This window comes from Henckelia pumila, unplaced genomic scaffold, assembly GCF_033568475.1.
Source record: "Henckelia pumila isolate YLH828 unplaced genomic scaffold, ASM3356847v2 CTG_466, whole genome shotgun sequence".
Lineage (NCBI taxonomy): Eukaryota > Viridiplantae > Streptophyta > Magnoliopsida > Lamiales > Gesneriaceae > Henckelia > Henckelia pumila.
In genome coordinates, this window is record NW_027331833.1 from 3,204,644 (window position 1) to 3,218,948 (window position 14,305).

The window sequence follows — 14,305 nt, forward strand, 5'->3', positions numbered from 1 at the left end:
AGCACCTTATCGAATGATACTAGTGGAATTGAAAGAGTTGAAAGATCAGTTGGAAGATTTACTGGCCAAAGGATACATTCGACCCAGTGTTTCTCCTTGGGGTGCTCCAGTATTGTTTGTCAGGAAGAAAGACGGTTCAATGAGATTGTGCATCGACTACCGGCAACTGAACAAGGCAACGGTAAAGAACAAATACCCTTTGCCTCGTATTGATGATTTATTTGACCAGTTGCAGGGTTCTTCTATGTATTCCAAGATCGATCTGAGATCTGGATACCATCAGCTGAGAGTTAGAGATTCTGATATTCCGAAAACTGCTTTCAGAACCAGGTATGACCACTATGAGTTTATAGTTATGTCGTTTGGTCTGACAAATGCTCCAGCTGTGTTTATGGCTTTGATGAATCGTGTGTTTCAGAAATATCACGATGATTTCGTGATAATTTTTATTGATGATATTCTGATATATTCGAAGAATTTGATTGATCATTCTGAGCATTTGAGAACTGTGTTGAAGACTCTGAGATCTGAGAAACTGTATGCTAAATTGTCAAAATGTGAGTTTTGGCTGAAATAGGTTGTTTTTCTTGGACATATCATATCTGGAAATGGTATATCTGTTGATTCGAGTAAAGTCGAGGCAGTGATCAGTTGGTCGAGACCTACATCTGTTCCTGAAATTCGTAGTTTCATGGGTTTGGCTGGGTATTATCGTCGATTCATCGAAGGTTTTTCCAGTATTGCGAAGCCGATTACTCAGTTAACTCAGAAGAATGTTCCTTTTATCTGGTCTGAAGCTTGTGAATGAAATGACTGACCAGTGCACCAGTCTTGACGATCCCTTCAGGTACTGGTGGTTTCACTGTTTATTGTGATGCATCTCATCGAGGTTTGGGATGTGTATTGATGCAGCGAGGGCATGTGATTGCTTATGCCTCGAGACAGCTGAAACCTCACGAGACCAGATATCCGATTCATGATCTTGAATTGGCCGCCATCGTATTTGCTTTGAAGATTTGGCGACATTATTTGTACGGGGAACAGTTTGAAATCTATTCTGATCACAAGAGTCTGAAATATTTATTTTCACAGTCAGAACTGAATATGAGACAGCGGAGATGGCTTGATTTGCTTAAAGATTTTGATTATGAAATTAAATACTATCCGGGAAAATCGAATGCAGCAGCTGATGCATTGAGTCGAAAGGTATGTTCTTTATCTCTATCGACGATTGGTGTATCTCATTTGATTGAAGACTGTTGTTGTTCTGGATTAGTATTTGATATGAATTATCATCCTCTGCGACTTTATCAAATTCAAGTTGAACCAGAGTTACTTTTGAGAATTAAAGAAGCTCAGAAACTTGATCAGAATGTGCAGAATTCGATTGAGAAAGTTCGATCAGGGCATGTGTCTGAATACCAGGTTCAAGATGATCTTTTGTATGTAAACAATCGCCTTGTAGTGCCTGATATTTCTGATGTGCGACAACAACTACTGAAAGAGGCGCATTGTAGTCGTTATAGTATTCATCCTGGTGGGAGAAAGATGTACAACGATTTGAAGACTCGATATTGGTGGAAACCAATGAAGTCCGATATCACTGATTTTGTGTCTCGATGTCTTAATTGCCAACAGGTGAAGGCTGAAAGGAAGAAACCGCCTGGTTTGTTACAGAGTTTATCAGTGCCAGAATGGAAATGGGATCATATTTCCATGGACTTCGTGACGAAGTTACCTCGATCTTCTAGAGGTTGCGATGCTATCTGGGTGATTATCGACAGATTGACGAAATCAGCGTGTTTTATACCTTATCGTATGACATATCGACATGATCAGATGGCAGAGCTTTATGTCCGAGAAGTTGTCAGATTACATGGAGTGCCGAAGTCTATTGTATCAGATCGTGATCCTCGATTTACATCACACTTTTAGCACAGTTTACAGAGTTCTTTGGGTACTCAGTTACACTTGAGCACAGCCTATCATCCACAGACAGATGGACATTCTGAGCGTACCATTCAGATATTAGAAGACATGTTGAGAGCTGTAGTGCTTGATTTTGGCACGAGTTGACAAGATTCATTACCACTTTGTGAATTCTCGTACAACAACAGCTATCAATCGAGTATTAAAATGGCTCCGTTTGAAGCTCTGTATGGTAGAAGGTGTCGATCACCTCTTTTCTGGGATGATATTTCGGAGGTACCTGATATTGGACCTGACATAATTCAAGATATGACTGAACAAGTAAAGATTATACAGAGAAGAATGAAGACATCACATGATAGACAAGCGAACCTTTGTCTTTTGAACAGGGGGATCGTGTATTTCTAAAGATTTCTCCGTTCAGAGGTACTGTACGATTTGGAAAGCGAGGGAAGTTGTCTCCACGATATATCGGTCCGTATGAGATTCTGGAGAGAATAGGCAATCTTGCCTATCGATTAGCTTTGCCTCCATCCTTGTCTGGAATACATGATGTCTTTCATGTATCAATGCTTCGAAAATACCTTGCTGATGAATCTCATGTGCTTCAATCTGATGAGGCTGAACTCGACGAAACTTTGAGTTATTTTGAAAAGCCAACTCAGATCCTTGATCGTAAAGAGGAGAAACTTCGAACGAAGACTATTCCGCTTGTGAAAGTCCAGTGAAGTCGTCATGGTATTGAAGAAGCTACTTGGGAGACGGAATCAGATATGCGACAGCGATTTCCAGAGATGTTTCAATGATGTAAGTTCTCCTTTAGTTTTCTGTTATCTGATATATCGTATGTGCTGATAGTATTTGAGATTTTGAGGACGAAATCGAGTCTTAGTGGGGGAGAATTGTAACGCCCGAAATTATTTAATTTTAATCCGAGAATATTTAATTTGGGAATATTTGGAGTTTTGATTTAAATTCTAATATTCTTAAATTATTTAGGATTGAAATTGAATGAGATAAGGAATTGAGGACTAAATTGCAAAGAAGCAATAATTGAAGGGCTAAAGTGCAAAATCCTGATGTTAGTGGGACACTTGTTTAATGGAAGCATGTTCACGTGTGATACAACAAATTCTTCATCAGAATAGTGAGAGAAAAATCGAGAGCAGAGAAGGGAGGAAGAAAGGGCTCAAGAAAAATATTATATTCAAAATTTCATAACTCAATATCCATTAATCCGATTTCGGTTTCGGGCACGATTTTGGAATCCTCAGAAGAAGAGCTTTAACGTGATGTAAGAATTATTATGTTTTATCATGATCAGCATGTTTTGAAATTTGAGTGTTGAGGAAATCAGATTTTGATGTTAAATATATGTTCTTGAACTACTATGGATGGAATATTCGATGTTGAACCGCTGAACAGTTATCGTGTTGAATTGTTATGATTTTCCAGCTCATTTTCGAACATGGTTACTTTTGATTTTCTGGTGTATTGATGTGTGCTTACTGATTTATAGATAATAGGAAGTGAATATAGATAGCTTTGAGTTTCAGTTGCCGAGTTTATATCGTTAAGCCACCGAGTTTATGATTTGAGGCTGTTTTGCTATCTTGTATTGAGCTGTGATTTTGATGAGTTCTAGCTGATGTTGGTAAGCTTTATAAACTTCATTTCAGATTGTGTTTAAAGATCATCGAGCTCAAGAACATTGCCTTCGAACCGATAGAGATTTGAATCAAGGTTTGAAGCTATTCTACAATGGAGTTTGAATAGGTTTAAGCGCAGATTTTTATACAAGTCTTGTGATTGTATTGTTCAGATTTGGATAGCTTGAAGTTGCCTTGAAACATCACATTTGAAAGGTAAAAGTGAACTAGGATTCGATTGGAATTATAACTCGAGATGGTTTGTATCGAGTTCCCTAAATCACATACTTATTTGCTTATTTGCTTTTATATGTTATATTTGAATGGTTGAATGAGTCTTGATTTTAATGAATGCTATTTTGTTGATATATATTGCATTCATCTTGTAAGACTTGTTCTTTGATTTTGAAATGAACGGAAACGTTCGATTAGGCGATTTGAAGGATTATATATGTATGGACTGGGTGATTGACTTAGCCTAGCATCTGATTTACATATATAGTGGCTTCAAAGTCTAGAGAAGCAAGATAAGTAGCCCCACCTCGATCGGAAGAGTCGGTGGTTAGTTATGATATCTTCTTCTCGGGATCCCAACCGATGAAATAAGAGAACTCGTTAGAGAACCTTATTTTAAAACATGCATTGTATTTACTTTTATATCATGAATTTGATATATGCTTTGCTATGCATGTTTAGTTCCTTTTACTGGGAAATATATTTCTCACCAGAGTTATCCGGCTATTATTGTGTTGTATGTGTCATGGCAATAGGCGGGAGTAGAACAGGGCAAAAGTGACCTTGAAGAACAAGGGGTGAAAGAGATGAGAGAATATCGTGATGATTCGAGTTTAGATGGTTTGAGCTGACAATGTTTGTGTTGAGTCTCAAAACATGATCTCGTTATAGCTACTTGTACCAAGACTTGTTGGTGATTAAGTGTTTGTGTTGTTGATGTATTTAGGATTTGAGTTGATGATGTAAATCCTTAAGACAACATGTTGTAGCTTAATCCTTTTTGTATAACAAAGATTCTTGTTTGTTATGTGAGCCTTTCTTGAGTTGATATTAAGGCTTTGTTATTATCTTATTCTATCAATTCATATCATGTTAGTATGCAAGCTAGCTTATGATTATGTATACACCATGCATGAGTTGATGGTAGATGAGAAATGAAAGAAGGAACTTGTGTTGACAGCAAAAATGATCTGTGTTTTTTTTTCTGGAAAATGAGCTCGCTCGATCGGGTGATTCCTACCGATCGAGTGAGGCCTTTAATTTTGAGGCAGAAAGGTGAGCACTTTGGGCTCGCTCGATCGGTAAAGTTTGACCGATCGAGCGAGGCCAAATTTTGCTTCCACCCGAGAGTTGAGCTTCATGGCTCGCTCGATCGGTAGCTTTTAACCGATCGAGCGAGGTGCCCACTTTTAAAAAAAAAAAATTTATTATTTTATTTAGTCTTTGATTCTTTGACTATTATTTACGATGATTTGATTAATGAGAGATTAGAACTCGGGTCGTCACATGAGCAAACGATAAAATCTATAAAAACCCATAAATAAAAAAAATTATTTGTTACGTAAAAATCGTAATAAATAACAACAAGCAAGTAATGATATACCTGGAAGGCGGACGAAGCAAGAGACCGAGTCAACACTTCGGTAGGTTGTGGCAGTAAATGCAGCCTATCATGATCTCCAATCAGGTCCGATGAATTAGTTACTCTGGATCTATCTTAGTTTATATTAAATAGTTCTCCGATGAATGAATTGCGTACTTCTACAGATTTTTTATAAATTAAAATTGATTTATATTATGATATGGGTAATATCATAATTATAAAAAAATATTTAGGGATCATGTTGCACTTTTTATTTTGACAACACCAATCTACAAACTTTTTTATATAGACAAAAAAACAAAAACAAAAACAAACAAACATGAAAAGAAAATAATAAAACAAAGAAGACCAAGCCACACCAAACTACCAAATAGTCGGTCTAAGGGGTGGAGACAGATAATATATAGGTATAGATAACAATAATGTATATATGTCATGAAATATTGTGTTTTAGTAACAGTATTTTCCATATGATTTTTCAGCTTGATTATTGTGTATTTTATTATTGCTAACCTTTAATTTTACTTTATTGTATACATATTAAGGCAATATTTGGTATGCATGATAAGGGAGGATTTTTTTTTTAATCCCTCTTTTATCATGCGTTTGGTATGCATGATAGAGAAAGTGATAGACCCGCTCAGCCCGCATCCGGCCCGCACTGTAGATATTATTATCATTTTTATGAGGGATAAACAATACCTTATGGGAGGAGATATTAAGCTTGATAAATTTTTTTCCCAGTAATATCCTTTAATTTAATTGAGTACAAATTCAAGAAATATAATAAAATATAATTTATAATATAACTAATTTTAACATTAATACTATTATTTCTATTAACTTTTATTTAACATTAAAATTAATATTCAAATTCTTATTATAAATTAAAGAAATTTAATATGATTTAAATATAATTTATAATATAACTAATTTTAACAGTAATATAATAATTGTTATTAATTTTTAATTAACATTAAAATGAATATTCAAATTATTATTACTATTTTAATTATACATAAAATCATTTTTATATTATTATTAAATTTAATTCTTTTATATTTTAATTAACAATTTTAGTTATTTTTTTGATTTGAAAATTAAAATTAGTGGCGTTTTAATAATTAATATTAATATAATATATATTAAATAATATTTAGATATAATTTATAATATAACTAATTTTATAATACTTTAATTACTATTCATCATATTTTAATAATTATTAATTAATATACTATTTATTTAACAGTAATATTATTATTGTTATAACCTTTATTTAACGTTTAAATTAATATTCAGATTATTATAACTATTATTCATCATATTTTAATTATTATTAATTATTAATATATTATGTATTTAACAGTAATATGGTAATTTTTATTAATTTTTATTTAACATTAAAATTAATATTCAAACTATTTATTAATATTTTAGTTATCAAAATAAATTTATATTTATATTATTATTAAATTTATTATTTTCTATTTTTTATTAATATTTTTAGTTATTTTTTGTGGTTTGACTTTAAAATTAATATAAATTTAATAATTAATATAATATTTAAATTTTAAATTTATAATGAAAAGGGTAAAAAAGTAATTTTTAATTTATCATTAACTCAATCTCGATATTAATCATCCAAATCAAAAATATCATTATTTATTTCAATCCTATCCAATCCCTTCAATTATCCCAATATTTTATTAATATGCTTTTACTGTAATTCTATGTATTTTTTTTTTTTGAACATGTAATTCTATGTATTTTGGTTTTGTTTATATTGTATTTATTCGACAATGAGTAGATTTTTGTGCGACAGTCTCACATATTTATATTTGTAAATGAGTCAATTCAATCTATATCTATATAGTAAAAAGTGTTAATTTTTCACAAGTTGGATTAGATCGGATATCCCTTCACAAAATTGATACGTGATACTTATACGATATAGCTAAGGGTTTTTGTAAACTATTCTTGTATATTTTGCGTAATATATTTTTAAGCACCGAAAATATCGCTATAAAATTAGAAAAATACCAAATTTTATTTAATAAAAATACCATAAAATTCTATTTCAATAAATTTGTAACTTATTTGTACCTAACATACCTTATCCACATTAAGAAATCTTTTAAATTTATAAGAAAAAATAATTTTTGGTTCATTGACTTGTTCAATATTGAGTTTTGGTCTACCCGGTTTTCAAATTTTGGTTTTGATATACTAACTTTTGATCTTCAATTATTTTGGTCCGATTATTTATGTGATACTGAAAAATGATGATGTGATAACGAAAAATACTACAACACATCAAAAAATGTTTGTGTTACATTGAAAATTGTTGACTTGTCAAATGCCATGTCAGCAACATAACCAAATTTACCCAAAAATTAAAAGTTAATCTAGCAAAACCAAATTGAAAACTTAATGGACTAAAAAAAAATCAATTTTCAAATTTATAAAATAGTTTTATTTATGTTTATATATCTATATTATTAAATTTTTATATATCACTCCTAATTTAAAAATATAAAAAAATCTTTAATTTGAAAATAAGAAAAAATATCAAGTATATATAATTATTCCAACTATGCAAGCTCGTTAATTTAATATGAAAAAAATCTATCTTTTATGCATAGGTGGCTCCAAGTGGTCAGTGGAGGGGTTGAGTCGATGCTACCCGCAGGGTAGTGCACTGCGGGTGACGTAGCGACTCATGATTGGTTAAAAATAACGGGTTCCACGTGAGACCCATTATTTTTGATCAATCATGGGGTTACACGTCACCCGCAGAGTAGTGCCCTGCGGGCAGCATGTACTAAACCCAGTGGAGGCCACCTAGGCAGCCTCCCAAGGTCTCTATCTGGTGGGAGCCACAACTTTTCAAATTATTATTATTATTATTATTATTATTGTTGTTGTTGTTGTTGTTGTTTTAGTTTTTCTATTAAAACTTTAGAGAGTTTCTTAAATATTTTGTTTAAAATTTAAATACGTGACCACTTATCAAGTATTTTATATACTCCACCAATTGGGCACCCATGGACAAATTAAGTATTTGTTTATCAATTTAATAACGGTACAAACTTGTCCAATCAAATTAAAATTATATGGACCATATTTATGAGAGAGAGCTTAATTATAAGTAAACAATTTTTGGCCTAGCTGGTCCACCGTCCACAGATAGAACCAATGCCGGAAGTTCAATTGACATTGATAAGCAAATAGTAGTAATATGCGCTTTTTTGGGTTGAGTTTTCAATTGGAGAAAGAGACAAGTGGATGACATTGAGTGGTAATTGGCATTGATTTTAAATTTTAGACAGTTCTATGCTGATAGATGGGCAGATGAGTAGTGCCCATCTACCAAAATCAATGGTTTTCAAAAGATCTGCAGGTCAAATCAATTGACTTGCAGATCAATCTGGACCAATTGATCTGCCCTTTGGATAGGAACTCCAAGGGCAACATAGAACTTCCCTTAAATTTCATAGAAAAAAAAATCACTTTAATGTCTCTATCTCTATGATAAACACAAATAATACTCTTGTATGACGAACACACTCAAATTCAAGTTTGGTTCAACCGAACTCATTCGACAATGCGAAATATTATCACTCAAGAATGACACATTTTTCTCCTTAAAAATAAGTTGTAAATGCTTCAAAATGGGTGTGTCACCAGTACTTGATGTATGATGAGCTCAATTGACAAACCGAAAACGATCACACTCAAGGCCCAAGGGTGTGGCTCCGCCTTGGGCTACCTGGATTGACCCATATTTTTTGAAAAAAATTATCTATATTTTTGGAGGCAGTTTGGGCCACTTTGGGAATTGCTTGCGTGGCCCAAAACTATTAAAGTTCAAATAAAAAAATATATATTTGTCCACAAATACATCCTTGTAGATTAATTGTAGTAGTTCGGAAAATCTATGGTTTTCGATGTTCTACATATTTTTTCTTTAAGAGTGATGTAAAATATTATATATATATATATATATATATGTACTTTGATGTGTTTTTTTCGAAATTTTTTTAGCTCGTGTAGATTTCAATTCCTGACTCCACCATCAGTGACACTGGTTGGAACTTGTTTCTAACTTATTGTGACAGAATGTGATCAACTTAAGTTTTTATCATACCGACTTTTCGTTAATATCTATATTTAATATCAGTAATATTTAGATTTAAAAATTTTAATATTTATGCTAAGTTATTAAAGTTGAGGGACCCAAAATAAGTAACTTTGATGTATTCATTTGTTTTTTTGATAAACTAATTAAAAACACAAAAAAAATCATGTGAGACGGTTTCATGAGTTAATTTTGAGAGACATGTATCTTATTTGAGTCATCTATGAAAATGTATTAATTTTTATTTCAAAAATATTACATTGTATTGAAAATATGAGCCGATCAAGTTGATCCGTTTTATGGATAAAAAATTTGTGAGATCCGCCGTACCAGAGAGAGACCTACTCAACTAAAAACACCCCTTTCTCAAGGCAAGAAAATTTTTTGTGCATTGTATTGTAAATATTTTTAAAAAGTATTATTTAACTCTAGTTTTCAAACAATTGAGATGAATTCATATATGTTTTTAGAATTGAAGACAAACGATTAAAAATAAAAACATATTAATTTTTAATTGCAAAAACTTTTTTATAAAATAGTTTTCTGAATGCATATTTATTTTTAAAACAACTTTTAAAACATTTATAAAAATTTTGCAAAAAACACTTTATAAAAACATTCTATAAGTATCTATCGAACGGAGCCTAGTGAATTACATATTTCGCTACGAGTGACATATAACCAAATACACCAAATGGTATACACTGCAAATTCAATTTTTTGTTTTGGTCCACTCATTTGTTCAAAGTTTGGTTTTGATATGCTATTTTAAAATTTTCAGTTATTTTGATCCAACTGCTAATGTGACAATGAAAATAGCTAATGTTTTAGATGTCACGTCAGCAATTGGACAAAAATAATCAAAAATCCCCGCACCTCATAAACCGACGGATCTAATCCCGATTGGACTCACTAAACATTATATAATTTTAAAATTATCCTCAATGCACAATAAATTTTTTAAAAAAATTAATGAATCTTACTTTCTAACTTTATATTGATTAATAATATTTAAGAAACAAATATTATCACATGTTAAAATTAATTAATCTAAAATTTAATTAATTACAAAACAACATTATAAATATTAATCATATGATAGAATAAAGTTATTTTAATACTAAAATATTATGAAGTATTCATTATTCAATGTAATAAAAATATAGATAGATTATTAATAACATCTAATAATATACATACATACATATACATATATATATATATGAGTTTTTTTATGGTGTCCAACAACTATGCCCAATTCCGTGCCCAACTTGTACAATAGGTGAGTTGACCAACACAATTGGTAAGTTGACTTATACATGGTGGGCACGAAGTTGGGCATAGTTATTGTGCACCATAAAAGAACTCTATATATATATATATATACTCATATGTAAATATATATAATGGCAGGATGAATTCAGGTTCATTTTACTAAATACCAACACTTGCCCCGACCCACTTTACCGGCCTAACATGACCCGTAGGTCTAACATATGGGTTTAATATAGAGTCAGTTTTAAAATCCGATCTATTGTCGTCTCTAACTAAAACCAAAATTGGATGAGGTATTTCTTTCCCCAGTATGTATGTTGAGGTAATTATAAAAGTTTGCCAATATTATACACTAAAACCAATCATGTAATTATTCATTATTTATGAAGACAACATCCAAAGTAGCAAAAGGAAAAGTTGGGCATGTTTATGTTATGCATTCATCGAATCCAATGGTTGCAAAATGATTGGCAAACCATGTTGAGGACGAACTGTGACAAGGATGATAGGAGAGTGAACATAACTTGGAGACAATGTGAACTTGAACCTTTGAAGGATCATAGAGAGTGCAATCTTCGCTTCATTGCTTGCAAAGTTCAATCCTACGCACGTTCTCGGGCCGAATCCGAACGGAAGGAACGCCATGGGGTTATTTCTTGTTGCCTTAGCCACCCCTTCTGCAAATCTCTCTGGTTTGAAGAGGTGAGCATCTTCTCCCCATATTTCTTGACTTCTATGGAATTCTATAATGGGAATGCTTATTTCCATGTTAGCCGGGAGCTCGTACTTTCCTAGCCTTACGTCGCTTTTCGCTCTTCGCGCAAGGCTTGTCACAGGGCTGTATAGCCTTAAAGTCTCGTTGATGATCATGCTTACCTAAACACATGAAGGAAAAAATGAAGTGAATGTACTTGAAACTTGGATTCTTGTTGTTAGCTTAACACTTGTTATAAAATTCTAAAAAGAATTCAAAGGACATGGATCCTTTGCCGTGGGGGGAAAACAGCATGTGGTGCTGTGCCGTTTCACATAGATTCTAGTTTGTAAGGGACAACACCTGGTGCTGTTTTACTTCCGCTGCAGAGGATCCGAAAGCACAAGCTGCTTACAATTTTTAATCTAGCGAGGCCTTCGGATTTTGGATTTTCTTGGCCAAACACTTGAAACACCTCGTTTCTCGCCTTTTCTTGCCAATCTGTGTGAATCCCCAAGAAAAGAAATATCCAAGTAAGTAAGCTCCCAGTTGTCTCATGTCCAGCAAGAAAGAACACCTTGCATTCATCAATGATATTATCAACAGAAATTCTATTTTGCTTGTCTGCAGCATGGTGAGCTGCAAGCAATGATCCCAAAAAGTCATTCCCAAAGTTCTGTGCGTCTCCTTTGGACACTTTATCCTCTCTTTTCCTCAATATTTCCACGATAGAATCGTGTAGAGATTTTTCGATTTCATCTGATTCAATATCATCTTTGGTCTTGTAACCTTTGCTGAGAGACATCAAAAAAAAGTTTTAGTCCATCCCTCGTCAAGTTATTTGGAACACAAGCCTAATCAAGATTATTTCAATTTCAAAAAAATATATAGGATATTTTTCAGAAAATTCACCTAGAGCCTCCAGTTTTTTAGAGACGATCCTTCTTTTATGGGGTAAAATTTATATGCATCCTTGATTGAATCCAACCAATTAGTTTCCTTTTTGGTTGTTTTACTAAATACCCTTTTGTTTTATCTACAACAAATTATTTCAATCTTCACTTTTACAAGTTTGAATTACATTCTTGAAATTCAAGCATTTGTTTTTATTTTTTTTTAAGATGTGCATGTAAGCAAACAAACGTTATCTTTTTGGTACGCAGTGGGTAAATCATGAACTAACGCAATAGTCCGCAAGTCAGGTAAATCATACTGGGCAAGCTCGTATGACAGGCTAGTCCAAGGAAATATTGATATAAGAATAATCAAACACCTGACCACTGACCAATTATATGTATATCAATATAAACAAGGACTCATGATTCAAAACAAAGAAAATTGAATATTTTCAATTTGTGCAGGATGATGAGTAGCTAAAATTTTTTATTTGCATTGCAAGACATTAGTCTTGGCTTTCTTCTACTCCATACATCTCCATCTTTATGCCTTGTATTTGGCCTAGAATTTCAATCCATTTTTTTTCTTTTCAAGGCCTCCCTCACCTTACTTTCTCCGCCATTACTTTTCTTTGAACTTTTTAGCTACTCAATTTGTTTTGGATTTTTCATGATTTATATGACTAACAAATGAATAATGGCTAAAAAGGCTCAACGAATTCAAAAATGCCTAAATCACTTCTGTGCTCTTAAAAATCTACCTCAGTTTCAAGTAAAAATCACAAGAGTTAAGAATCAAATCCTTTAATCCACATCACAAATCCACATAATTTTTCTCTAATTGCTAGGAGTATCGAAAATCATGGCATTCGTGCATGTAAGTGAGAACTCAAGATTAAATATCACTAACATGAACTTTTCAGCACAAAAAAATATTTTCATCATAAGACAACACAAGTACACATCATTTATTCACCTCAAACTAACTCATGAAAATTTTTCAAAATTTTCAGAACTTTTTAAACACCCCCCAAACTTAAACTGTGCATTGTCCTCAATGTAAAATAAACAAATTAAGTAGCGGAGGAATGCACGTACCTGTGACAACGACCATCAATAGTCGTCATCCTTTTCATTGTCATTTGCAGCGCCTTGGGGTATAGTAGGGGTAACACCACCAAATTTCATCTCCACACATCCTATAAAAAATGACAAGGGACAAAAATTTAAGAAATAAACACATAAAAATAAAATAAACATAATAAATAAATAATACTAAAAACTCTTGGGTTGCCTCCCAAGCAGCGCTTAGTTTATAGTCCTCAGCCCGACTGTGTCTGCACTTTCAAAACTTTAAGATATGTGAATCAACTGCAGACATAGACAAAACAAAATAAATTAATCCAAAAAATAATGATAATAATAAATAGACAATAAAAATAATAATTCTAAATCAAAATCTAAATCACTTGGTAACAGTATTAGTGCACAATAAATTGAATCAATCCTCGGCAACGGCGCAAAACTTGTTGTGTATTTTTGTGACCGCAAGTGCACGACGTCAAGTTTTAATATAGAGTGAGTAGAGTATCATTCCCACGAGGATTGAAAATTTATATTTACACCAAGTCCTGTAATTATAATAATCTCAACTTTATTTAGAAAATCAAAGTTTTAAATTTCAATAAATAAAAATAAAATAAAGAATCTAGTATTTCAGGGATGGCTTTGGGTACACGATCTGAGACGGGTTCTAGATACAAGATATCACTCGATTTTCATTCATGCAAATCATATCAATTGATTATATCGTCTATTCCAATTTATAGGTCAAGAACCCTTAATTGTTATTTACTGCCTCTCCCGAGTGCCGAGTAAATGTTATTATTCTAATGCTAATTTCGATATCTCTATCAGAAATCAAACAACAAAACAATTTAATCAAGTTCTATGGTTCTCTTTTAGTGACCTCAAAGGAACTTGTAAGTTTCACGACCTTTACAAAAATCCTAGGTTGTGTTTTCCTATGATCATATTCAAAATCTCCTCTCCCGAGTACCAGATTTCAAATAAATATAACAATTCAATTAGTGATCAAGTAAT

At 32.3% G+C, this 14,305-nt stretch overlaps 1 protein-coding gene across 1 annotated transcript; it reads right to left on the minus strand.

Annotated features, from left to right (window-relative positions):
- Positions 1-10,935: 10,935 nt before the first annotated feature.
- LOC140872616 (cytochrome P450 CYP749A22-like) lies at positions 10,936-12,111 on the minus strand. The gene is made up of 2 exons (XM_073275506.1): positions 11,722-12,111; positions 10,936-11,488 (listed from the first exon to the last, which is right to left on the minus strand). Exons 1-2 carry the CDS (start codon positions 12,109-12,111, stop codon positions 11,045-11,047), a joined length of 834 nt encoding a protein of 277 aa, XP_073131607.1. The 3' UTR covers positions 10,936-11,044.
- Positions 12,112-14,305: the final 2,194 nt, after the last annotated feature.

Excerpts from the sequence above, each read along its gene's own strand:
- LOC140872616 (XM_073275506.1), bottom strand. The coding sequence starts at position 12,111 with ATGTCTCTCAGCAAAGGTTACAAGACCAAAGATGATATTGAATCAGAT. Across the intron at positions 11,489-11,721 it reads GCCTCGCTAGATTAAAAATT|GTAAGCATGATCATCAACGA; the intron begins GTAAGCAGCTTG and ends TCATGTGTTTAG.